We start from the raw sequence: 24859 nt of genomic DNA, 5'->3' as shown, positions 1-24859 counted from the left end.
AAAACTTACTGTTTTCCAGTGTCTCCACAACCTGCCCAATGCTTGCTGGTCCATTTCCAAAAATAGTAAATGCTAAAACCCCAATGCTGTAGTTTGTAAACTCATTTAGACCAGCTAAAGTCACCGTTTGTCTATTATTCTGTTCGTCATTAGTAATATTGAGGATCTTAGCGACGATGTAACCATTTGGTAAGGCTTGATAACTCACGATGTATCCTTTGATAATTCCATTTCGATCATCAGCAACGACAGGATCCCATGAGACGGAGATACCTCTAGAAGATGTCACATTAACTGTAACAGCTTGTGGTGTACCACTGGGTTCTAAAGGCAAAAAGTATATCTTAGATTAAATGTATCCGAGTGACATTTTTTAACTCTACACTTTCACTATTTCGTCTTATTGCAATTTCAGGAGTAAAAATTACTTTTAAAGGTTTCGAAGAAGCCATGAACAACCTTTTTTACAGACGAATGCTTTTATATTAAAAAAAAAAGGATAAAGTCAAACAAACAAAACCCTTTAAGCAAACTAGCATAGAAGAATTATTCCTTACTGCTTTCTAGTACACAAAAATTTTGCATGAAAAGTAAGGGGCTCAGAGGTAAGCAATAATAAAAATCCGGAATAGATTAAAACGATAAAAAAAAAAAAGATGGGTTTAGAAGATGAGGCATTCGATGGACCACCGAATCTTAGAGGTAAAATCATGATGTATAAAGGGCATCAGAATTTTAGCAAGGTTCATAAAATTGACTTCTTTCATCTTGTACGTTATCCTATTTTCAAGGAGGCCTGTGCTAGCATAAGTTAAACCATCGCAAAATCTATAAACGAGAACTTGGCAAAAGAAAATGTCTCCTGCTTATTAAAACTTCTAACACAATAAAAGAAACAATAACAGCACAGATGCTGGCATAAAACTTACTGTCTTCCAGTGTCTCCACAACCTGGCCAACACTTGCCGGTCCATTTCCAAAAACAGTAAATGCTAACACCCCAATACTGTAGTTTGTGAACTCATTCAGATTACCTAAAGTCACAGTTTGTCTTCTATTCTGTTGCTCTTTAGTGATTTTGAAGATCTTCGTAGCAATGCCACCATTTGGTAAGGCTTGATAATTCACTTTATATCCTTTGACAATTCCATTTCTATCATCAGCAATGACAGGATCCCAGGAGACGGAGATACTTCTAGAAGATGTAACACTAACTGTAACAGCTTGTGGTGCACCGGTCGGCTCTAAAGGCAATATTACGAGGGTAAAAAGTACATCTAAGATTACACATTTCAGCAACATTTTCTAAGTGTACACTCTCACTTGTTTTAGTCCATGGGCCACAGTAGGGTTCTCGGTACCACTCTGGAGGGGAAAATGTGATTGTGATCTGATTAAAGGTTATGTCAAAGACTTTACAAATTCATTTGATAGCCAATACCTATTTTGTTGATCTTGGCAAAGAGATCAGTACATGAAACATTGAACAGCATTTCAAAACAATGTTTTCAAACCATTTGGTAACACTCGTAAGGTATCATGGGTACGTTCCAAGATAGGGAAGTGCTTCACAGTTCTAATCGATTCGTAACCTTGCCGCGTTAGGACGAATTCAAAAGACATAGTTGATAAACAAAAAACACAACGATAAAGACTTAATGCAGAAACCTGTATTTTGTCGGCGAAAGCACTAGAGAGCAAATAGTTGGCGATCGAATATTATCAAGATCACAACGACTGATAAGAACAGACGAAACTAAACAGCCTCTTTGTGAAATTTGTATCAGTCACTGCTCGGATGATGGAGATTATTTACTATCATTATTACAATTATTATTATTATAAAAAATCACAGTCTATTGCTTGGTTTCGCGGAGAGTGCAAAGGAAGGAGAAATTCATCCAGTCAGCCATAGCAGGAAATACTGTAGCCTTTAAATCAATAAAGCGAGAATTGGAGAAAACTTCTCAAAAAATGGAAAACGCCGAAAAGATTCAAGGGTGTAATTTATGAAGTGGAGAACAAAGGTCTCGTCGAGAAGGGCCTAAAACGAGCAGAACTCATGATGAAAAAGGCTGCTATTCCTACGGGTGATAGCAGAGTTATTGGCCGTTCCTCTCGTGATTAGCTAATGGCTGATTCTTAGCATCAAGGCCAGAGGTGTCTACTAATGAAAGTCAACATGAGGGAGACGTCTAACTCATGACACATCGCTACTACGTTTTGTGAGGCGTTTGATACAAGTCATTATATCGCTGGCAACACTTGTGAAAAACATGAGGCAAATCCTGTGTTCTGATTGGCTAACCGAGTGGGCATGATGAGTCCATCCTGCCTACTCGGAATTGACCTCTTTGATCTTGCTCAAAAAAAAATTGAGTGGAGCGGTCTCGCAAAATTCAATAACTTTTATTTTAAAGTCCCACAAAGCATAGCGAGCGATATCATGTCAGTATTTCGTGGTTTGAAGAAGCATTTTTGCGAAGGTCTTCGTTTTGTACTTTGATCCCAGCGTTTTCTACAAACAAGGACTCTACCGATAACGTGCATTTCAATGCCTCACAAAGTGTGGTGCGCGATATTTCGGTTATGGGTCTTTGGTCTTCGGTCTTCGGTTGAGTTCGGTCTTCGGTTCATGATACCCCCACCAGTGCTATCAAGATTATGACAGCCCAGACAAAGTAAACATTTACTCAAGACCGAGGTCACAGTTTTTCATCATATGAACCGACCTTTAGCCGGTAAATAACATTTTTTTTTTTAACTTTACGAAATTCTTTCCGAAAGAACCTGAATGATTTAGGTTTGTAACCACGGCAAGATCTTCCATAAACTGAACAATTTTTGAGCGAGTAAATGGTCGTTAAAATAGAGGTGATACAAATTAAAGAGAGATGCCTCATCGAAACATTTTCATTTGCGTAAGGATAATGGTGATTTAAAAGGCTTCCAAAAAAACTTTGAAATCTTATTTTTACAAGAATTTGTCACAATCTGACACCTGTCTATTAGAGCGCAAGAACATTTGAAAAACAACGGAACTAGTTTAACAAGGACGGACACGACAATGTTTTCTTCAAAAACATTTAATGATCTAACGGGAAGTATTATTCACTCTTATCGACGATTAATTCATGTACGAAGATTTACCTCTGTTCATTAAGTAAACGGCGAGGAAAGTAATTGTGAGTAAATTCAAATCTTTTATTTCGAAGTTGTGAGAGTTTGCTCGTTTGTTTGCTGCAATGACGTATGTAAATCTGGTCTTTCCTCCACAAAAACTAAATTCGAGACACACTCCAACGAGACACAAGGGGATTTAATGCGGCTCTCTCTCAATAAATTCCTTCAGTTTCTGTTTTGCAATTTACGGTACAAATGTCCAAATTGAACGGACTCGGAAAGACTCACCGAGAGCGTATATTCGTCGTCAGAATTGCTAGCTCTCTCACTACGAGCGAATTGTTTGAGAAAATTCAGGTATTAAATGAATGAGATTTCCATCGTTCAGTTTAACTGTAACCAAATACCTCACGTTTTAACTTTCTAGGCACTTTTTGTGAAAGATTAAAATCAATTGCAGACAGTTTTTAGGCCGCTTGTCAACCAACGTATTGACACTATTGCTTATACAAATAGTTAAATTCATTCTGAAAGCAATATTTTTCTGTCACCCAAAGTGATTTGAGAGAGAGAAAAGAGAGGACTCAAAAGTTATTTATCGGCTTGAGGCAGTGACCGACGTGTTTGCTTAAAAATACTGCCCAGCCGGAAAAACGAGATATATTTGTGAAAAATGGTAACGAAATTTTGGATGAACTCGACGATTCACGAAAGCGTTACCGTGGCCAGTGGGCAGAGATAGGAAAATACTGACCGGATAAAGAACCAATCAGATGGCAGGATTCGTTACCGCGCCCTCTAATTAACAAATAGAGAAGCCTTGACTGTGCTCTGTTCTGTTATAAAGCACGCAGGAAGCGGCTAGAGCACGAAAGAAGTGTAGGGAGAAACACGAGACGTAGTCGAGTGTTTCTTTCCACTTCTTGAGTGATCTAGCCGCTTCCTAAGTGCTTTATAACAGAACAGAGCACAGTCAAGGCTTCTCTATTTGTTTTATAATAAAGCATCCGTTAAATTACCCAAGCATTACATTCAATTTTCAAAACAAACTTTATTTCCAAAGCGAACAACAGTGTCGTCAGCATGCTCTATACTCTCATAAAGCACGCTACAATAAGCCAATCAGAATCCCTGTTAGAATGGTTCGAATAATCTGATTGGCTGTACAAGACTAAAGCTGTCAAAAGTGTCAAACCATCAAAGTTCAAAAACCATCAAAGATCACATTCTACGATAGTTTACAAACTAAAATAGTTCGGCAAGTCGAATTTAACACTCACTTTTGCTTGAAGTTTTTAAGTCTCTAATACAGAATCTTGAAGTGAAATTTTCAGTGAACTTCAGCCGAATTATGGCTCATAAAAACACGTGAGTTTTTTCACATGACAAGGTAGAAAACAAACTGTTCAAGGCGAGTGCTTGTTGAATGAACGACAGCCGAATTCACCAGAACATGAAGATCGCGCGGGATGAAAGCGCCGCAAAACTCGGCTGCAGTGACTGATGTGACTTTCCACCCAACGTATCGGAAAGGATATCAGAGCAAGCTCTTATTTTTTCACTCGAAGGGCGGCCGATGTAGTTTCTGAGGCTTGCTTTATTGTGATGACTGGAGATCGCCATGATGAGCGAGCCGCGATGAACTTCAGCATGATCATATTCGCTCAGACACCGTCATGATTAGTATGAATTTTAACAATGTGAAGTTTATATGAAATAATTCATTTTTGTACTGCGGTTGTAGATGAAAGTGAAATGTGATCATCGCAGTAAATTTTCCAATTTAAGCAATTGGAAAGAAGAAGCCTGAAAAAAATCAGGGCTTCAACGGGAATCGAACCCGTGACCTCCGCGAATACCGGTGCGATGCTCTACCAACTGAGCTATGAAGCCACACATTGGGAGCGAGGTCAATTTTATTGAGTTCATATCTTCCCGTGCAGTGAAATGATGTGAAGTTTATATGAAATAATTCATTTTTGTACTGCGGTTGTAGGTTGTTGTCTACAACCGCAGTACAAAAATGAATTATTTCATATAAACTTCACATCATTTCACTGCACGGGAAGATATGAACTCAATAAATTGACCTCGCTCCCAATGTGTGGCTTCATAGCTCAGTTGGTAGAGCATCGCACCGGTATTCGCGGAGGTCACGGGTTCGATTCCCGTTGAAGCCCTGATTTTTTTCAGGCTTCTTCTTATTTCCAATTGCTTAAATTGGAAAATTTACTGCGATGATCACATTTCACTTTCGTCTACAACCGCAGTACAAAAATGAATTATTTCATATAAACTTCACATCATTTCACTGCACGGGAAGATATGAACTCAATAAATTGACCTCGCTCCCAATGTGTGGCTTCATAGCTCAGTTGGTAGAGCATCGCACCAGTATTCGCGGAGGTCACGGGTTCGATTCCCGTTGAAGCCCAGATTTTTTTCAGGCTTCTTCTTTCCAATTGCTTAAATTGGAAAATTTACTGCGATGATCACATTTCACTTTCAATTTTAACAATTATGCTAGTTTGGTTATATTTTTCATCATTTCTGTTTTGTTTTTGAACACTGAACTTTAGATATTATACGAGTGTTAGCTGTGTTTGATTTTTATTACCGTACGTAAGCTTGCAATCTAACTGAGCGTGAAAATCTTTAAACTCGGAATGTCTATTTTGTTTTTCCTTTGAGGATTTTCGTATCTGCTCACGTTTTAATAACGTAGATCACGGCGCCTGGTATGTTTACAAACGTTTGTTTGGTTCTTCTGTTGTTACTTGCCGGCTCGTTTGTTCCGAAATTTCACCTTCAATTATCGGAAAAAAGCTAAAAAGAAGTCTCGGAAAAGGTCGAACATGCTACAATATGGCAGATGGCGTGACAGCTTTAGCTTAGCTCTATGCTCTATACTCTCATAGAGCACGCTCTTTCAACCAATGACAACGCGCGTTATATCTGAACTTTATTATAAAAAAAAATGAAACCAATTATTTCACATGTTACCGAATTGCAAAGCTATGAAAGATACATTAGAAAATCCTACACTAGTCAAGATGGTTGATCTGAGAGAGAAACTAAAGTGTTACGTTTGATCATACATCCGGTAATCAGTAGCAGCGACTGAAAGATTCAAATCAACAAAGTAACATTTTTTAAGTTGGAAACGGTATTTGGTGACTCTTTGTAATTTCAAGATCTCCTTCATGATAATTTTTTTTTTCTACCCAAAAATTTTGAAAGGCTCAACTGGCCACTGAGGCAATAACATTCCGGCGTTTCGCTAAAGACCAGTTCGCTAACGGTTTAGGTGGTTCCGCTAACGTTTCAGGTCATTTGGCCGACGTATCAAAGATCATTTCGGTAACGTCATAGGCAATTTCACTAACGTCTCTTTCCAGTTTTGTTTTCTTCGAAATAGCGACAGTTGAAATATTGTACCGTAATTAACTGTGTAAGATCAGCCAAGAATGAACTGTGATTGACTTGCTAAAGTTGTGTTACATCTACTTTGTCGATGTATCGATTCACCTTGATTTTTTTTTCTTTTTTTATCGCCTTGTATCAAATCGGCTTTCAGTTTCTAGTGAAACGATCTAACTTCCTTACGGCCTTTTCGGTCGATTAGAATTAAGTGGATCAAGTTCTGCCTGCGGGATCATTAAATGTTTCGTAAGACGTAACCGAAAAGATCGATGAGAGTAGACGTGAGCCAACTCTCCTGAGAGACTGCGAAACGACCTAAGATCATAGCGAACTGGTCGTTATTGAAAGGACATGTAGGGAAAACAACCTCCTACTTAAAGAGGTAGTAATATCGTCACGATCTTAGCAATTAGACAATTATTAAAGGAATAATCCATCCGAAAACAAGGAAATTTAGCTATAGCAAGCTGGCCTGCACGCTATGATGCAGTTATTTCAAAACAGCTCTAAAATATCATGGCCACCAAAACCTGTTAAACTATACGATAGTGTAATCAATATTCTAGGAAAAACTAAATGCTTTTCCCTTAACAGTCTCCTAGCTGGCAACACATTAATCGTGCTGCGAAGGAGGAGGAAGAGCGAATGCCCGATGATGAATATTCCGAGACATGACGAAAATGGCGACCTCGGAAGATGAAAAAAACCAAGAAAGAATTTTCTGTTAGCAATATGGTTGAGACAATTATGAAATCTTTATTTCTCCATTTGAATTGGGTGCTCTTATTCAGGCAAATTGATAACCTTTAAGTTCTCTGATTTTTCGAATATTTCGTTTGAGTTGTGTCCTTCTCAAAATTAATGGACTTTTGAAGATTGATTATTAAGTAATTTCACTTAAAACGTACAATACTTTATATTTTCAAACAATTAATTTCGCTTTATTACGTGTTAGAGTAATCGTTTCCTAATATCCAACATGACAGATTCAAGATGGCGTTTGGATATTAATAAAGATGGGCTGTCTTTGTAACGATGGCATCTAACCTTACTATTGACTGTGAATCTGTTACTATTTTCTACTTCCATTTGGAAAATATTTTGCGAGATCGAACGATAAACAAAAACATTTCCAAATTTTATACTTTTACTAAGTCTATCGTAGCGCTGTCATGGGAAAAAAATCGTTAAAAATCAAATAAATTTTTAACTCAGAAATTTAAAAACTCATCTGGAAGAAAACTTCTATTATTTTCGTACACAAAGTACCCTTAAAAAAACGGTTAACGAGCTTGCAAAAAAAAAAATGTTATTGCAGTTATTGTTTGTTTCCTGTAAATTCTGAAGAAACAAGTGACATCAATCGGTAATGTAATAATACCTGTTCAGCTACTTATTAGGCACTGCTATCATACATTACATTAAACTAGAGTTATTGCAATTTTCAAAAACGCATGGTAGCATTACTCCCCCCGAGAAATACCGAAAGGTCATTTTTGGGGGTCCTGGCCCATGGCCATAATATGTTATGTTAATTTGAGGAATTTTTTGCTGTCTGTTACATAACAGTTTTGCAAGAAATGCAAAGGGATTCAAAACTTATAAAAACAAAAAAACAAAAGGAAACTATAAAACACTCAGTATCACAAGGCACTGTTTATGTGTGCACTAGAAAAACTAAAAACGCTTTTAAAGAAAACAACCTTTGAAAGGAAAATTTACAGTGCTGCAGATATGATTCTATTAAAAGTAGCAACAAACACAACAAAAGTAACTATAACAGCATAGATGTTGAAATAAAACTTACTGTCTTCCAGTGTCTCCACAACCTGGCCAACACTTGCCGGTCCATTTCCAAGAAGAGTAAATGCTAACACTCCAATGCTGTAGTTTGTAAACTCATTCAGATTATCTAAAGTCACTGTTTGTCTTTTATTCTGTTGCTCTTTAGTGATATTGAGGAACTTAGTGACCGCGTAAGTATTTGGCAGGGCGTGAAAATTTACTCTATATCCTTTAATAATTCCATTTCTATCTTCAGCAATGACAGGATGCCATGAAACGGAGATACTTCTAGAAGATGTAACACCAACTGTAACAGCTTGTGGTGCACCACTCGGTTCTAGAGGCAAAATCGTGAAGTTACAGAGTACATCTACGATTAAACATATCAGCAACATTTTTTAAGTCAACACTTTCACTCTTACATGTTACTGTAATTTGAGGAATTTAAAAATGACGTTTGAGGAACCATGTTTTCAAGTTCCAAGAAGATGTGAAAACAAACGTGCCAAAAGAAAACGTCTGCAATAAGAAAAAAACTCATTAAAGCAAACCAGCATGGAAGGAACATGGTACAAAAAAAAACTTTTGTATGGATAGTAACAAGCTCAGAAGTAAATCACAACAACAAAATTAACAAAAAGCCGGAATAGAAAAAATCGACTATATATTTAAAAGATGTTGCCTTTGGTGGGCCCCCGAGTTTGACAGGTAAAATCATGATGTTAAAAAGGACATCTGAATTTCAGCAACGTTTATAAAACCTTAATTCGTCGATCTTGCACGTCATCACGGAGGCTTGTATGACCAATAGTAAAACTGTCGCAAAAGCTGTGAACGAGCATTTGGCAAAAGAAACCTTCCACTGATTAGAAAATCCCCTGAAAGCAACCTACTGTCAAGAGGACAAGTGCCTTTCAATTGCTTAGGGTTAGGAAGAATTATTAGAAAATCAAAACTAAAAAAATTTGAAGAATAAAAAACTGGACAATATAAAACACTCAGTATTACAAAGTAATGTTTCTGCGTCCATAGGACAAACAAAAAACGCTTTTTTATATAAAAAAGAAACCTTTCATAAGAAAATTGACAGTGCTGCCGATATAACGCGATTAAAGGCTCCAACAAACGCAAAGTAAAAATAATAGCGCAGTTGCTGGCATAAAACTTACTGTCTTCCAGTGTCTCCACAACCTGGCTAACACTTACTGGTCCATTTCCAAAAACAGTAAATGCTAATACCCCGATGCTGTAGTTTGTAAACTCATTCAGGTTACTTAAAGTCACTGTTTGTCTATTATTCTGTTCCTCATTAGTGATATTGAGGATCTTAGCAAAGATGTCACCATTTGGTAAGGCTTGGTAATTCACGATGTATCCTTTGATAATTCCATTTCGATCATCAGCAGTGACAGGATCCCAGGAGACGAAGATACTTTTAGAAGATGTAGCACTAACTGTAACAGCTTGTGGTGTACTACTCGGTTCTAAAGGTAAAATCAGGAGTGTATGACCAAAAGTTAAATTGTCACAAAATCTGTGAACGACCATTTGGCAAATGAGAACTATAATATTCTTCATATATTTGAATGATTCCATTTCGACTATCGGCAGGGACATAACCCCAGGATACATTGATACTTGTACATGTTACCTCGTTAATTGTGACTAGTTGTGGTGGCTCACTAGGCTCTTAAAGCTAAAGGAAACTATCATAAGGCCCTGTGCTTTTCATGGCTAACAAACTGAGGAGAGAACGGCTGAAAATCTTTTCAAATTTCTGAGTATACCTTTATTCATACCATCATCAGAGTGTCTGTACAGCAAATGTAATTGTCATCGTAACCATGAAGGAAACAAAAGGCTGCAAGCAGTTTTGGTTGTATAACTAATAAAAATTGCCCGAAATTACACAAAAATTGACAGTATTCATAACAAAATGAATAACAATATAGATTGATTAAAAAAAATTAACGTAACACTCACTATGCTGGTCGGTAGTCTTTCTCACCGAAGCACTTAAATGACTAGCACCTTTACTGTTAAACGCCTGCATGGCAAACTCGTATGAAGTGTGTTCATTTAGTGGTCCCACCAACAACGATGTCAATTCGGCTCTATCAACAGTTTTATTAATCCAGAGAGGAGTGCTGTTAAGCCGGTGCAAAACGTAATAGCCCAAGACTGCACCTCTGGCGATGTCTTTACTCAGCATCTGGGTTGTAAAGTTAATAAAACTTTAATATGATGACCACGACTAGTTTTTACGCGCTACGTGTACATACATTACAGTGCGTCCAAATATTGTAATGCACTGTCATAACAATTGCACGTACTCAAATAATTTTATCTCTCTTTTTCTTTTATATAAACACATTCCGCGTTTTTTTTTTCTTAAAAGTCTTTGGTAGATCTCGGACGACGTCAATATGTAATTAGAAGAAAAACGTGACACATGAGCCACAGACAGGTATTAATGATATTCTTGCTAGGTTTATTGCATCACGATCTGCATCCATGTGCAGACCGGGTGTCTTTCCGCTTTGATTTATGACACACGCGAGCTATGAATGGAGATTCCACAACTTACAATTCGGACCGAGAAAAGGAGGTTATTAAGATATTTATTATATCTCTGTGTTCAAATAGAGGGGAAAGATTTCAATTTAAACAAACTTTTGCATTAAGCGGACCGTACATGTGCGTTGTTCACCAAACGTGAGGTCAAGATGGCTGGATTTTGGCCAAAAGAACGAGGGTAATATCTAACCATCTTGACCGAACAAACTGGGTCAATGATTTATCGTTTAGCAAAAGATTTCACTTCAATAAGAATTAGGATTGCCTTGTTTCGAGAACCGGATAAGAAAGCCAACTTTATTTGTAGTTAAATAATGATAAGACTCTTTCATGTCTTCTTTGTTTTGACTGTCTTCTGCTGGTTTTTGCGACTCCGTCGCCAAAATTTTCCAAAAGTTACGATCTTTACAAGTCCGCTTCACGGATTCTTTTTTCTTTCGTGGGATCAAACCAAATAATCCTGAGTGGGCGAGATGGGCCCACTTTGCGCCCGCTGTGAGCCAATTAGGACACAGGATAAGCTTTATATTGCTCACAGGCGCAGCTGGGTATACGATGAAATGAAATATGGCCCGCTAAGTGATGCACAACGACACGGAATCTAACCAAGGGGGTAAAAATAATGTCGTTGATGACGTCCCCTACAGGTAAGTGACTGTCCCAAGTTAATTAACCCTTTAACTCCCATGAGTGACCAAGAGAGAATTTCCTCTTACAATATCAATACAATATCAAGCAGACAGGTGATGAGAATAAAGAAAAATATCAATTAGGGTATTACAAATTGAAACAATATCAATTTCTCCAAACTAACACTACAAGAACTGTATGGACGATAGTAAGGAGAATTACTAATGAGATCTTGGGAGTTAAAGGGCTTGGAGCACAGTCGTATTTTGTCCGCGCAATTTCAAAGAACCAAGCAAAGTATGCGCGCATGGTTGTCGGATAATCAGCAAAGAATTCTAAATCCAAACTTTTCGTCTATCAAGTGCACTTTCGTCTATGTGCAATCATGTTAAGAGTTTCCGTTGTTTTATTGCTTGACACGCATGTAATACTCCAATACAGATTATTAAATGGTGTATGTACTTTACATGCAGAGTTACGAAGCAATCAAAGAGAACATTAAGTGTTGAACATATGATATTCAATATTCTACTCATCAAAATAGGTATGTGAACAAGTAACTCAGGTTAATGAAAAACGCCAAAGGGGAAATCAGTATGAGTTGTCAATGCTGTAGTCATAGAAACATTCGTTTGAGGTTACATGCAATATCTGGTAATTACCTGCCAGGAAACATTCACAGCAGTTGAGTTTAGAACAGTCACAATAAAATTTGGAGCCTTGCTCGGCACTGCAAAAAGAAATTAAATAATCTTTTTTCCTTTAATGTGTCAAAGTGTGACAAACAACGATTATAGCTCAAAAATAATATTTGTACAGGTGTTAGATAAACTCCTAAGGAACTCCATTTGATCTTACTTAAGAGAGTGACAGATAACCTGATGCACTGGAGGTGGTGATTCAAAAAACAGCAACACGATTTGTTCTTTCAAAAAAGACATAACAGTATGTAATATTTCTTTAAATCAGGTAACTTCAGGAGAGAAACAGTTGACATCAAACGATTACTAGAAGTTTACAGGGTATGTCCCAATCCCCTGTCATGTTCTTGTGGTACATTTGTAGCTTTTCTTCATAACTCTTTTCATACATTGCAAAAAACTGCATAGAGTAAGCAGCATACCTTCTTCATCCGTGGTAACATTCAGAATAGGGCTGCTGTTACTTCTGCCAATTTTATTACTAGCAAACACTCTGATATTATATGTTGTCCAAGGAAAAAGACCTGTCAGAGAGGCAGTCGTGGAGAGTCTGGAAACCACACATGTACTGCTTGAGAGGGATCCTTGACAAACAACATCCTTTAATATCTGATCATGTTGACTGATTTCCACTGTGTAGTTTTTAATGGCACAATTTCCATCAAAACCAACCGTCCAGGAGATATTTATAACTCGTGAGCCCTTTGTGTCGACAGTAATGTTCTGTGGTGGGTCTGGAACAACTAGGGAATTAAACAACCTCTAAATAAACACTGAAATTTACAATTTCAGTTGGAAGTTTATCCATCCTTACCAAAAGAGTTAGACCAGATCGATCAACATATTTTAAAATATTTCAAGTTGCACAGGTTCTTCGTTAATAAAACGTGAATAATAAGCTCATCTCTCTTAATTATTTCGATAAACACTTTGCATGAGATTCTTTCTCCAGGAAGTGTACATGCTAGTTCACGGACACCCAATCATACTCCTGGATGAAGAGAGATTCCGGTCTTAAATATATTATTCATCATTTTTTTCTTTCAAAATGGGATTAAATCACCTACTCACTTAATATCAAAGTTCGAAAAGCAAATCATTGAATTTTGAAATTTTGAACAAGCTGTCCTCTTTTCTGCTGTTTTTGATTTTCTTTTGTTTTTTGTTTTTTGTTTTTTGTTTTTTGTTTTTCATCAGGTTAGGTTGCCAATGGCATTTTTAAAGACAGTTGAGCTTCTATCATTACCACTACCACTATCTTTACCACAAACACCATTATCGTTACTGCCACAACTACTACGACCACTACTACAATTACTACTACTAGCACTACCGCTACTTCTTTTACCACTACTACTACTATTACTACAACTACTACCACTACTACCGCTACTATTACTACCACTGCTTTTACGACCACTACTACTACCACTTCTGACTATTACCACTACCACCACCAAAATGGTCCTAAAGCTGTTACTTATAAGATATCCATTCTTGTACCATGATATCGTCGAAACTGGATTTCCAGTAGCGTTACAATACAACGTTACGTTTTGACCTTTTCCCGTTGTGATATTGTGAGGATGAGTTACGATCTCAGGTTTATCTGTGGATAAATACAGTATTTGTGCAAGCTTGTCACAAAAAAAATTATAATTTTCTTGTTCGTGTAATAGTTATTGTTTTCCAAATGTATTTAACAGATCTCTCCTTGTCTGTTTTTTAATTCACTGCCGATAATTAAAAAAGAAAAAAAAAATATATATATATATATATATATATATATATATGCAGTTATATATATATATATATATATATATATATATATATATATACATACGTTTTACTAATATACCCACAATTGTGATCAGTGTCGTGTCCTGAGTGCTGTTTAAAATATTCGTGACTCTACAGGTGTAATTTCCACCATCCTTTAAGGAAGCTGCTATTTAATAGTGCTTCACTTACATTGCACATCTAATATGACAATTATCGAGGTATTGTTTCCAACTTCATTATGGGCGACACACAGGTATCCTCCGCTGTCAAGTCTGTTCACATATGTTATCGTCAGGTGCGACGTTTTTGCTGACATATTAATCCTGTTGTTGCTTTTCACGGTATTTTCAACTTTAAACCATGAAAACTGTGGCTCTGGATTTCCGGTAGCATTACAAGTTAAGGTCACATTATTTCTTTCTGCTACCGTAACATTCTGCGGATGTTTTGTTATCTCAGGGCGATCTGAAATACATAAACAAACTCTCTTAGTAAGGCTATGCGTAGAAATTGTTTTCACGATTATGTTACGATACAACAAGTTGTGCTCAAATTCTTAAACAAAAATTTTTGCGTATATCTTGAACAAGTGTTCAGTACAGTTTTAAGCAAGATGATGGAGATGTAATAGAGTCATCAAACGTGTTTTACATGGACAAATCTCTTTATTTAGTAGTTATTTCTAATAGCTGTCATGTAAGACGTGCTCACTTCCAAATTTTTTAACCCTCTAACTCTTAGATCAATGCCAACCGTAAAATTCTTATAATGTTAGTTCAGAGAATTTAGTATTTTATCAAATAGTTATTCCCTGATCGCTATTTTTCTTTATTCTCATTACTTATCTGCTTAATATTGCATTGACACTGTAAGGAGAAATTCTCTCTCGGTCACTCATGGGAGTTAAAGGGTAAAAGTATATTCCCGACCATCTTATGACGGCCATTCATGGGAGAGTTTGTTCTCCGACCAAATTATTAATTATTTCTTACGAGCATTTCGTAATCGTTTTCGAGGACTCAAAAAAGAAGATTTTGAAATATCGATTTCCCCGTAGACGTTACCTAAAGGTGTTTACTGCGAAAGAGAATTTGCGTATCAAAATGCTCTGCTCTATTTCTAATCGATATCTTAAAGGACAATGCAATGAACTCACATTTCACATTTAATTCAGCAGCTTCTGATGTGTCGTTTCCAAGTTTGTTGCTCGCCACACATCTGTATTCTCCACTGTCCTTTCTGTTCACATTCATTATCGTCAAAACTTTATTGACAACTGAATAACTGATCCTCGAATCGTTAGTTATAGGCGATTCATCTTTAGTCCATGATGTTGTCGGTAATGGATTTGCAGTATAATTACAAGAAAAGGTCACGTTTCCTCCTTCTTTTACTTCCACACTTTTAGGATTAGAAGTAATCTCAGGTTTATCTGCAATTTTCAAATCAATCTTGTTAGCAAAGGGCAAATAACAGATAAACAAAACGTCTGCATAGAAATGCATACATGACTGTACATCCGTTTTCTGTTATAAAAAAAGCATAGGATGAAATTTTCTTGCAGAGAGTACGAGAGTAAGGCCATGTTTATTAAACAATAATTATAACAAAAGTTGACTATAGCGGAAACAAAAAAAAAGGGTGAATTGGAGAAAGAAGCATGAAATCTGCCGACAGTCGACGCCGAGTATCAAAACGCTATTCATACCCTGGTAAGAGAAAGTAGAGTATTCATACCAGTACAGTAATGAGATGAGAACTTACATTGAATGTTAACAGTAGAAACGTTTGAGGTATCATTTCCCAAGCTGTTGTTCGCTACACAACGGTAGTGGCCGCTGTCTGTTCTGTTCACATTTGATACGGTCAACAGCCTGTTATGTTTTGAAAACCTGATTCTGGAATTGTTGTTTATGGGAGATCCATCTTTGGTCCATAATATTATCGATGTTGGGTTTCCAGTGGCATTACAAAACAAAGTCAAATTACTCCCCTCTTCTTTCATGACATTCACTTGAGGATGAGAGACGATTTCAGCTCGAACTGCAATTTCAGAAAAATTTTACTATGCAAAGGACTAATAAGAAAAAATAAATATAACATAATAACAAATTACGTTATGCAACCACTTCGCTCGCGGTTTGTGTTTTCAGCGTAATCTTTGCTCCACGGACAGGCTGTCAGACAACTGACTGATCATTCCTCAATCTTTCGGTTCAAGGACATAAAGTGATGCTACAAAAGGAAACTCTTTATGAAGAAAGGCTGCATAATGCTCAACTAGATATTAGTTGCGCTGTGTACATGAAACGGTTCCAATTTAGAATGTATGTTGCAATATCGCTTACAAACAAACTGGCCAATATATATACTGACGTACGATAGCAACAAGCATTTTCAAATACAATACTGGTCACTTCCCATCGAGGCAATTTTCTTCTCGTAAAACATGAAATAGACTAAGAGTAAGTATATCAGTAATAAGTTTGAAAATCATCGGAATTCTTTTGGATCAAAATGAGTATTTTGTTTAAAATGCGAGTATAAAATACGTAATTTCCGAAACATATATAGGTAATATAAACTAAGCTTACCTTGGCAAGATATTAAAAGCAATGAATTCGATCAATCGGGTCAGCAGATTTAATCGAGGCAATTACACAAGAAAAATGAAACATTCGAATTAAATTACAATATCGAAATATCTTGCTTAAGGTTAAGGACTGAAACAGTGAATCTCAACAAATTTAGCTTAACAAGGTCCTTAACTCACACTCGAGAGAATTCAATCCATTTGCATTGTGAATATCCGGAGATTTAAACTGATGAAATCAATGCGCGGCCAGGGCCTATACCTCGTATACGGAAGTCAACGAGGTTGATTTCCGCTTCCAAATCTGTTAAAATTATGTCTTCGAATAATGAAAAATGTCTTTTACCTCCTTGAGTGGATGAATAAAACACTAACAATAACAGGACGAAGAACCAGTGAAAAAGACGCCCTCTGATAGTAAAAATTCCGGCAAGAAGATCCTCCATACTAAGAAAGCATAGTTCGATCCAAAAGGAAGAAGACAGAACGGCCGATAAAAAAAATAATTGTTGCTAGAGCTACAAAAGCAATTAAAATGAGGTATCTATATGAAAAGCATTTTGATTGGCTGAAACAGCGCGCTAAATCAGAATAAATTGTCCGGCCAGCTTGAGGGAGCCAAGTAAATTCTCGACATTTCGTGATGGATTAATGGCACATCAAAAGGACTCCTAGTACTTATTCATGTATAATGACTAATTTAAGTCACTTACACTGAACATTAATCGTGGAAGCGTTAGAAGTATCCGTTCCAACTCTGTTTTTTGCTTGACATGTGTAATCGCCACTGTCTATTCTGTTCACATTCCTTATTGTCAACTGTTCATGGCTTGGTGAAAAAATGGTACTGAAGCTGTTATTTATAGGATATCCATTCTTGTACCATGATATTGTTGGAACTGGACTTCCAGTAGCGTTACAATATAAAGTCACGTTTTGACCTTCTCTTGTTGTGATATTTTGAGGATGCGTCACGATCTCAGGTTTATCTGTGGATAAATACAGTATTATCATTAAAAAAATTATTTAAAAAAATTATACCAGTTTTCATGTTCATGTAATAGTAATCTCTTTCCAAACGTATTTAACAGTTCTCACCTTGTCCGTTGTTTTATTGACTAAGCATGATAATTAGAATATATATACATACGTGTTACTCTGACCAAAACAAGAGAAAACGAATTTGTAGAGCTGACTAATAGTTAATAAATTCGTTAGATATTGTGTTTTGGTGCAGGAATTGTATAATGCCTATATTACATTTTCTATAAATTCGTATGGTAATCTCACAATACACAGCACCAAAAAATAACATACAGTGTACTACGTTTAGGGTTTGAAAGATGACAGTAACTCATGAGCAGTTTTCAAGGACGATCTCGTTGTAAATGTGGTACGGGAGAAAACGTTCTCGTCAGTTAAAGTGGTACAATTGTATTCTTACCTTATGGTTTTAAATTTTATAGAAATGACTGATTAATAAACGTTTCTGAAGGAAATATTCTCCACCAATTGGCTAGTTTAACTGGTTATCATTTAATACCTTTGATTATGATCAATGTCGTATCCCGCGTGCTGCCTAAAATATTCGTGACTTTACAGGTGTAATTTCCCCCATCCTTTAGGGAAGCTGCAGTGATTGACAACTGTATTTGACTCTCATTGAAAGATGGAATTGTCACTCTTGAATCATTAATCTGCACTGAAGTATTTCGAACAATCACAGTTCCTTCTTTTATCCATTGCACTTCAGACACTGGTGGCGACGCTTCATACCGACATATCAGCCAGATATTGCTGCCTTTAGCCAAATATTGCTCCTGATCGCCATCAATTGTAACCTCGGGTTCAACTGAAAAGTAAATAGCGTCGGTGTTAGAGCTAATAAATAATTCGAACGTGTGGCATGCAATTATCACTTTGTAGCTTTCTTGATGTCGACCTACATTTAACTTTTAACAAACAGACGATCACCAGTCGACGCCCCATGAATTTCACAATAGGCAAGTACTGGACAAGGTAACGAACAAAATGAAATAGATCAGATAAAATTTTCAATGACATAAATAAGAGAAAAATATTTGAGAAAAGGCTACAGCTGCACTATCCATTTCGGCATCAAGAACGTGCATCCAAAGGTAAATTGTGCTTCTGGTTAAAATAAACAACCATTTCATCCAATTTTCGACAACGGAAGAGCAGTGAAATGATCACTTTATAAGGTTCCAGGATGTCAATGCAACTGATAAAGATTATAAATACAGTTACAACAAGTAAGACCTGGAAATTAAAGAGTGTACGACACTTACAAAGAACAACCACTCTGGAATTTGAGGTATCATTTCCAACTCTGTTTCTCGCCACACACTGGTATTCACCGCTGTCTGTTCTGCTTATATTCGTTATTGTTAATCGCTTATTGTCTTTTGAAAGGCCGATCCTAGATTTGCTCTTTATGGGAGATCCATCTTTAACCCAGGATATTGATGGTTCTGGATTTCCGGTGGCGTTACAGGGCAGAGTTATCTTTTCTCCCTCTACGGGAGTTTTCCCTTCTGGACGGGTGGTGATTAAGGGCAGTTCTGTGTGAAAAAGAAGCAAGAGCTGCTTAATTTGATATTAAACATCCATTCTAATTGTGACATTTATATTTTCAATCAAGAGACTAACTTGAAACAGAATACACCAGCAGCTGTAAACTTGAAACGGTTCACTGAATAGAACAAACACGAGTTTCATTCGTAATTATGGGAGAGTTGCTTTATCCCAAACAAGAAAGCTCCTGATTAACCGGACACAAAAAGGAGCAGATTGGATTTTTCTGAAATAGCACTCTTGGTGCTCCACGTGAATGATTAGGTCTTCGCCTGTGATTAAGATTTTTTTTGGCACTGGACGGACTAGTTCCATCCCGGAGTTCTTTAAACAGCTGAAGATTTTAAATTATTGATTTTCTGATTGTGGATTGCATTGGTTCTGTTGTAACGTCGCATGGTCCTCATTCCCCTCCGTCCTTCTCTAAAATGAAAATGTGAACCCGCTTCTCCAATAAGTAAATCATCCGGATGGCGAGGACATTTTAAAGCAGCCCCTCTAGAACCTCATGGGAGCACTTACGAAAAATTAGACCCCCACTGTTCAACCAATTTGAATTACCCATGGCCAAACAAAAAAAAACAAACGTAGTTGTAAAGTGCTTTTTAGCATACAGTACCCTGGCTTATGACTGACGTCCTATGGGATGAGTTACCAACAGCATTAATAACAAGGCAGGAGTAGTTTCCAGCATCCTGGGAAGTACTTTGACTTATAAGTAACTGTATTTGACTTTCATTGTAATGAGGAACAGAGATGCAGGACTCGTTAACCAGCAGACTAGAATTTCTAGCAATCACATCTCCATCTTTTATCCACTGCACTTCAGACACGGGTGGCATAGCATCGTACTCGCATAGGAGTTTCTTTATTTTACCGACAATTGCAAATTGTTGTGGACCACCAATCATTGTGACTCCTGGTATATCTACATTTGCAAAACGAAGCATAAATTGCATATTTAATGATATCTTATCTTTTCAAGTACCAGTTTCATAGATTAACCAATGCACCGTTTTGGCATCAATAATAACGGGAATCTTTTAGCGTGCAACTGATAAATCTGGAATCCGTTATTCAAGGCCTTTTAGGCCAACTTTTCTTAGACTTTTCAAACCAGTGCAAATTAGGCAGTAATATTATGTATAATAACTTTGTTATCTCGACTCGGTAGTTGGTTGTCCCTCAGACTTTCGAGATAACGAGACTCTGATGTCTATAAACGTTTAAGACCAAGGAAGGCTCTTGCGTGGAAAGCAAAATGAACCATTTCAGCTTCACAAGGAAAACTTCAAGTTTCATCTATCAAAAATGCTCACTACTTACAATGCACTTCCAAGGTAGTGCCATGGGACGTAACATTTCCAAGACTGTTTTCCGCCACACATCGGTACACTCCATTGTCTCCTTTGCTCACATTCTTGACAATGAGCTGTTTTCCTTCGTAAGACAAATTCACTCTCGAACCGTAACTGGTGCACACAGAATTCCCGTCTTTAGTCCATGATGTTGTCGGTAGTGGATTTCCAGTGGCGTTGCAAAATATAGTCAATTTCTCTCCTTCGATTCTCTGAATCAATCGTGGAAGAGGGCTGATCTCGGGTTTAACTACAGTCATCCATATGAGACAAGCAAATTAACAGTGTTGGGCCTTTACCCTCTTGAGTCTAAGTCAACTCTACTTAAGAAAGAAAAAGGTTGTGGCAAGGACTTGTACATGATGCACCCATCAAAATGGACTCGAATCTTAATTGATCAAATGAGAGTGTAAATTATAGTCCTGGGTAATAAGCCATAAACGGGTGAGTTGAATCACTTAGTTTTACGTATAGATTCGAAGATGACTGAAAGCTTCTTTAGGCCTCTAAAATATAATATTGCTTACGAACTCTTCAGTCGTGTTGGTATAGTGTAAATGAAGGACCTTACCATCTGCTCTAGGCAATGGACGAACCGATCAATTCTTAAACACTTTCATTAAGTAATAACTAAGAAATAGAACTGAAAGTCGCATCGAAACAACTAGTGAGGAGTTACAAGAAAAATGTATAAAGAGACATGGGATTAGTTCGCTGGAAGTCGAATTAAAAGGTCCGGCTTCGAATACAGGCGAGGATATTAGCTTTTTGCTTTTGGTTCACAGTGCCTCTCTTCACTCAGGGCTTAATGGCTACCGGCAAACTGTCAAGAAAATCTGAAGATTTTGTCGTTAGAGGTAGGCAATGGACAAACAACCCATTTATGTTGAATCTACTCTAAGTCATTTAGAATGCTAAAACAGGGATAGGCATCGGAAGCTGAAAAAATTAGAAATATGGAAATGCAGGCTGAACCATTTAGCATCAAACAAACACACCGACTTTGACATCATCAAAATCTGAAACAATTTCTTAATTAAAGGTAAGATACGAAAGAACAAGCGATTAAAATGTTCCACCTACATTGCACTCCTAAATAAGCAGGATTGGAGGTATCGTATCCAAGGCTGTTAGCGGCCACACATCGGTATTCTCCGCTGTCTACTCTTTTTACATTCGTTAAAGTAAGGTGTTTGTTATCCGCCGACAAATTAATCCTGGAGCTGTTACTAAGAGGTGATTCTCCCTTATTCCATGATATTTTTGGTACCGGATTCCCCATAGCGTTACAAAATAAGGTGACATTTTCTCCTTCTTTTTCAGTCACATTGTCCGGATGAGCAGTGATCTCTGGTATGTCTGTAACAGGAAACATTCCGTTAGTTTGTGGTTTTTTGTGAATAGTAAACAACAACAAAGTCTTCGCATAGGTGTGATGGAGTATTTGCTGGGGTTTAACAAGTATTCAAAATTTTCGTGTTGTGAGCAACAGCGATGATAACCAAACCATTCCTAGTCTGACTTCACCCAAACGACTCCACTTAATGACTTTTGATTTAAATGTTTGGTTTTGACTGCAAATAATTTGCAATCAGCCATAATTTCAATGAGTTCATTCTTTAGATCTTAAGATAATCTCCTTCCAAGTAATGCAATTGCAAGATTGTCTTTCTCACGACACATCGTACTCACATAGTACATCAAATGTTGCAACTTGGGAAGAAGCATTTCCGATGTTATTGGACGCCAGACATTGGTATTCTCCGCTGTCTTTCCTGCTAACATTCGTAGTCGTCAATTTCCGTTTGTCTTTTGAAAAAACAATGTTAGGATTGTAATTCGTATTGATATGAGACCCGTTAAAGATCCATGATATATTTGGCTCTGGATTTCCTGAAGCCTCACAAAACCAAGTGAAATTTTCCCCCTCCTCTTTTGTGGCATTCAAGGGACTGAGAGCGATCGCCGGTGGATCTGCAAATAACAAATAATAGCTACAGACTGATTTGTTTTGTGAGAATAAAGCAAAAAAAGCTTTGAGTATGGCTAATTCCACTGGAATTTACTTCCTACAATCTACGAATGATGGTAATTGATCATTAAATTTAGTCACTGAAATATCATTAAATGTAGTTTGTTGCAACATAACTGAATCAGGCAGTTTCCTACCGTTTACTTGAGAGCATTCACCCAAAAGCTTAATAATCGCCGCATAAGAGATTCCAAAGTTAATGCTTCGTAAATTAAAAATTCCTCGATACTTTAAAAATTAAAAAGACAAATGCTTTACTTGGTAGAAAGATCACAAAATATCAAAATCGAGAAATTAATTAACTTACTATTTCACACGTGATATTCATAAGAATTATAATTGAAAGGAAAAAATATTGTCTTACATTGCACTCTAAGTGCACTGAGATTGGAAGAAACATTTCCAAGACTGTTGTTCGCCACACACTGGTATTCTCCACTGTCTGTTCTGTCTAAGCTCATTATAGTCAGTTGCTCGTTTAAATTGCTCAGGGAAACCCTTGAATTTCTGCTTGTATTTAGTGGAGAACCATTCACAGTCCAGGATACTGTCGGTGTGGGTTTACCATCAACAAAACACGATAAAGACACGTCAGTTCCTTCCACGGGTCTGGTATCCGGTGAAGTAATTCTTGGTTGATCTAAATCTGTTATTATCAGCAAGAAATAGAACAAATTAATATAAAACAAGACCTTTGAAATAGAATTTTATTTATAAATAGTTGTAAACATAACTTTTCCTGTGGCTAAGCTTTCCAAATGATGAAGTTCGAACATACAGCTACAACAACTTATTGTCCAGGTGAAAAACATGCGACTAGTCTCTTTCTTCTTTTTTTTTTTTTTTTTTTTTTTTTTTTTTTTCGGTCAGGTAAGAGTGCTCATGAAATCCTGCTTCCAGCTTTATCTGTCACCAGTCCACACCGAACACGTCCCTTGCCGGTCTAAGAAGCGCTGGCGTAAGGCGAGAAGTTGTTCTCTACGGTGATAGAGGGCACCTAACTCACTAAACAGGAGATGCTCTCCCCAAACAAGCCAGAATGGTGGTATAAACAAGTCCTAAGTAGACCGAATATGAAAAATACTCAACTTAATCTGTGAAATTTAATTTGTCATATTTAAGTATCTGAATGACAAAATTTCTGACTATTGACATGATTCCTCGTGTGTCTGTAAAACATTCTTTTTCATAGGTTCTTTTTACTTACACAGTATCGAAATCTCCAATTTACTTTCATTTCTTGCTCGGTCTTCGCTGGAGATAACTGTCAACTTGTAGCTTCCCTCGTCCGTTCTTTTCACACCGAGGAGAATGATTGATGTGTAATTATTTGTAATGTCCACGAGTATGCGAGCGCGGTAAGATGGTTTTATCCATGGTTTGACAAAAGGGGAATATTTGTCAAAAATCTGCTTATCTTTTTCAAATAACGCCTGAGAGAGTGATACGTCTTTGCCAAGTGAGTACCTCCATTCCAGCGTAACATTGTCACCTTCCACAGCAAGGAATGGATTTTTAGGATCTTCAGTAAACACCGGCGCACCTGATAAGACAAACATAACAATTTTCGGGCTTCGGTAGATTTCTACAACAACTTCAATAATCGCATATAACTACATCGCTTTATAACTTTACAGTCTTGGGATATCCAAGAAAAATTAAAAAAAACAAAACAAAAAACAAAAAAACGATAAATTAACCTTGGAAATATATACGTTAAACCATTTTAGTTCTTTATAAGAATATTTCGATTTAGCCATTTTAAAGTTAGTCTTATTGTAGGAGCAAATAGTGTTATTAATTGCTATTTTAATTTTGATTGGTTCTTACGTATATACTGTTGGAGGACAGTAGCACAGATGAACATTACCAAAATTTTTCCTCTTTTATTATATAATTACGCAATGAACCACACTTTCCATCGGTTGCTATCGGCTAATAAAAGCACACAGGATGTTGGAGGAGCACGAGAAAATTTTGTAGACCACGAAGCGCAGCTAAATGCTTTTCATATTTTATTGCCCCAGATCAAACGAAATCTGAAATCGCAGGCAGCAACCGAAATGTTGAGTGTTCAGTCATTTCGAAAGTGATTTTTTACCTCATGTTGATAGATTTTCAGTTAATATTTAAATGAAAATCCAGTTCTCGCTATAATTTTCTTAAAGCAAGAACATGCCAAGTTTTCCTTCACGGCGAACAGTTTGCAGAATTCTAGTCGAGAATTTCTGAAGTTCCTTCACTTCAACCGCGCAACAAA

The 24859-nt window shown here is 37.0% G+C and overlaps 2 protein-coding genes across 2 annotated transcripts in view; both read right to left on the bottom strand.

The window, feature by feature from the left end:
* The window catches only part of LOC149037789 (protein sidekick-1-like), a 34557-nt gene extending 20375 nt beyond the window's left edge, over positions 1 to 14182 (bottom strand). Inside the window, exons 1-8 of the mRNA XM_089187371.1 lie at positions 14083 to 14182; positions 12662 to 12982; positions 12201 to 12268; positions 10315 to 10543; positions 9501 to 9815; positions 8354 to 8668; positions 930 to 1244; positions 10 to 324 (exon numbers count right to left, since the gene is read on the bottom strand). Coding sequence (XP_089043497.1) covers positions 10 to 324; positions 930 to 1244; positions 8354 to 8668; positions 9501 to 9815; positions 10315 to 10543 — 1489 coding nt within the window. The 5' untranslated portion in view covers positions 12201 to 12268; positions 12662 to 12982; positions 14083 to 14182. The remainder of the gene's footprint in view (positions 1 to 9; positions 325 to 929; positions 1245 to 8353; positions 8669 to 9500; positions 9816 to 10314; positions 10544 to 12200; positions 12269 to 12661; positions 12983 to 14082) is intronic.
* A 20-nt stretch (positions 14183 to 14202) lies between these two features.
* LOC149037788 (hemicentin-1-like) overlaps positions 14203 to 24859 on the bottom strand; it is an 11880-nt gene continuing 1223 nt past the window's right edge. The window contains exons 2-13 of the mRNA XM_089186397.1: positions 23807 to 24142; positions 22964 to 23245; positions 22260 to 22541; positions 21651 to 21926; positions 20536 to 20817; positions 19829 to 20137; positions 18924 to 19196; positions 18158 to 18466; positions 17328 to 17603; positions 15786 to 16064; positions 15178 to 15453; positions 14203 to 14486 (exon numbers count right to left, since the gene is read on the bottom strand). Of these exons, the coding sequence (XP_089042523.1) occupies positions 14203 to 14486; positions 15178 to 15453; positions 15786 to 16064; positions 17328 to 17603; positions 18158 to 18466; positions 18924 to 19196; positions 19829 to 20137; positions 20536 to 20817; positions 21651 to 21926; positions 22260 to 22541; positions 22964 to 23245; positions 23807 to 24142 (3464 nt within the window). The remainder of the gene's footprint in view (positions 14487 to 15177; positions 15454 to 15785; positions 16065 to 17327; positions 17604 to 18157; positions 18467 to 18923; positions 19197 to 19828; positions 20138 to 20535; positions 20818 to 21650; positions 21927 to 22259; positions 22542 to 22963; positions 23246 to 23806; positions 24143 to 24859) is intronic.

This window comes from Pocillopora damicornis, chromosome 11 (assembly GCF_964200805.1).
Source record: "Pocillopora damicornis chromosome 11, jaPocDami1.2, whole genome shotgun sequence".
In the NCBI taxonomy this organism is placed as follows: Eukaryota; Metazoa; Cnidaria; class Anthozoa; order Scleractinia; family Pocilloporidae; genus Pocillopora; species Pocillopora damicornis.
The sequence above is the reverse complement of the archived record's forward strand: the minus strand, read 5'-3'. Positions and strand labels throughout refer to the sequence as shown.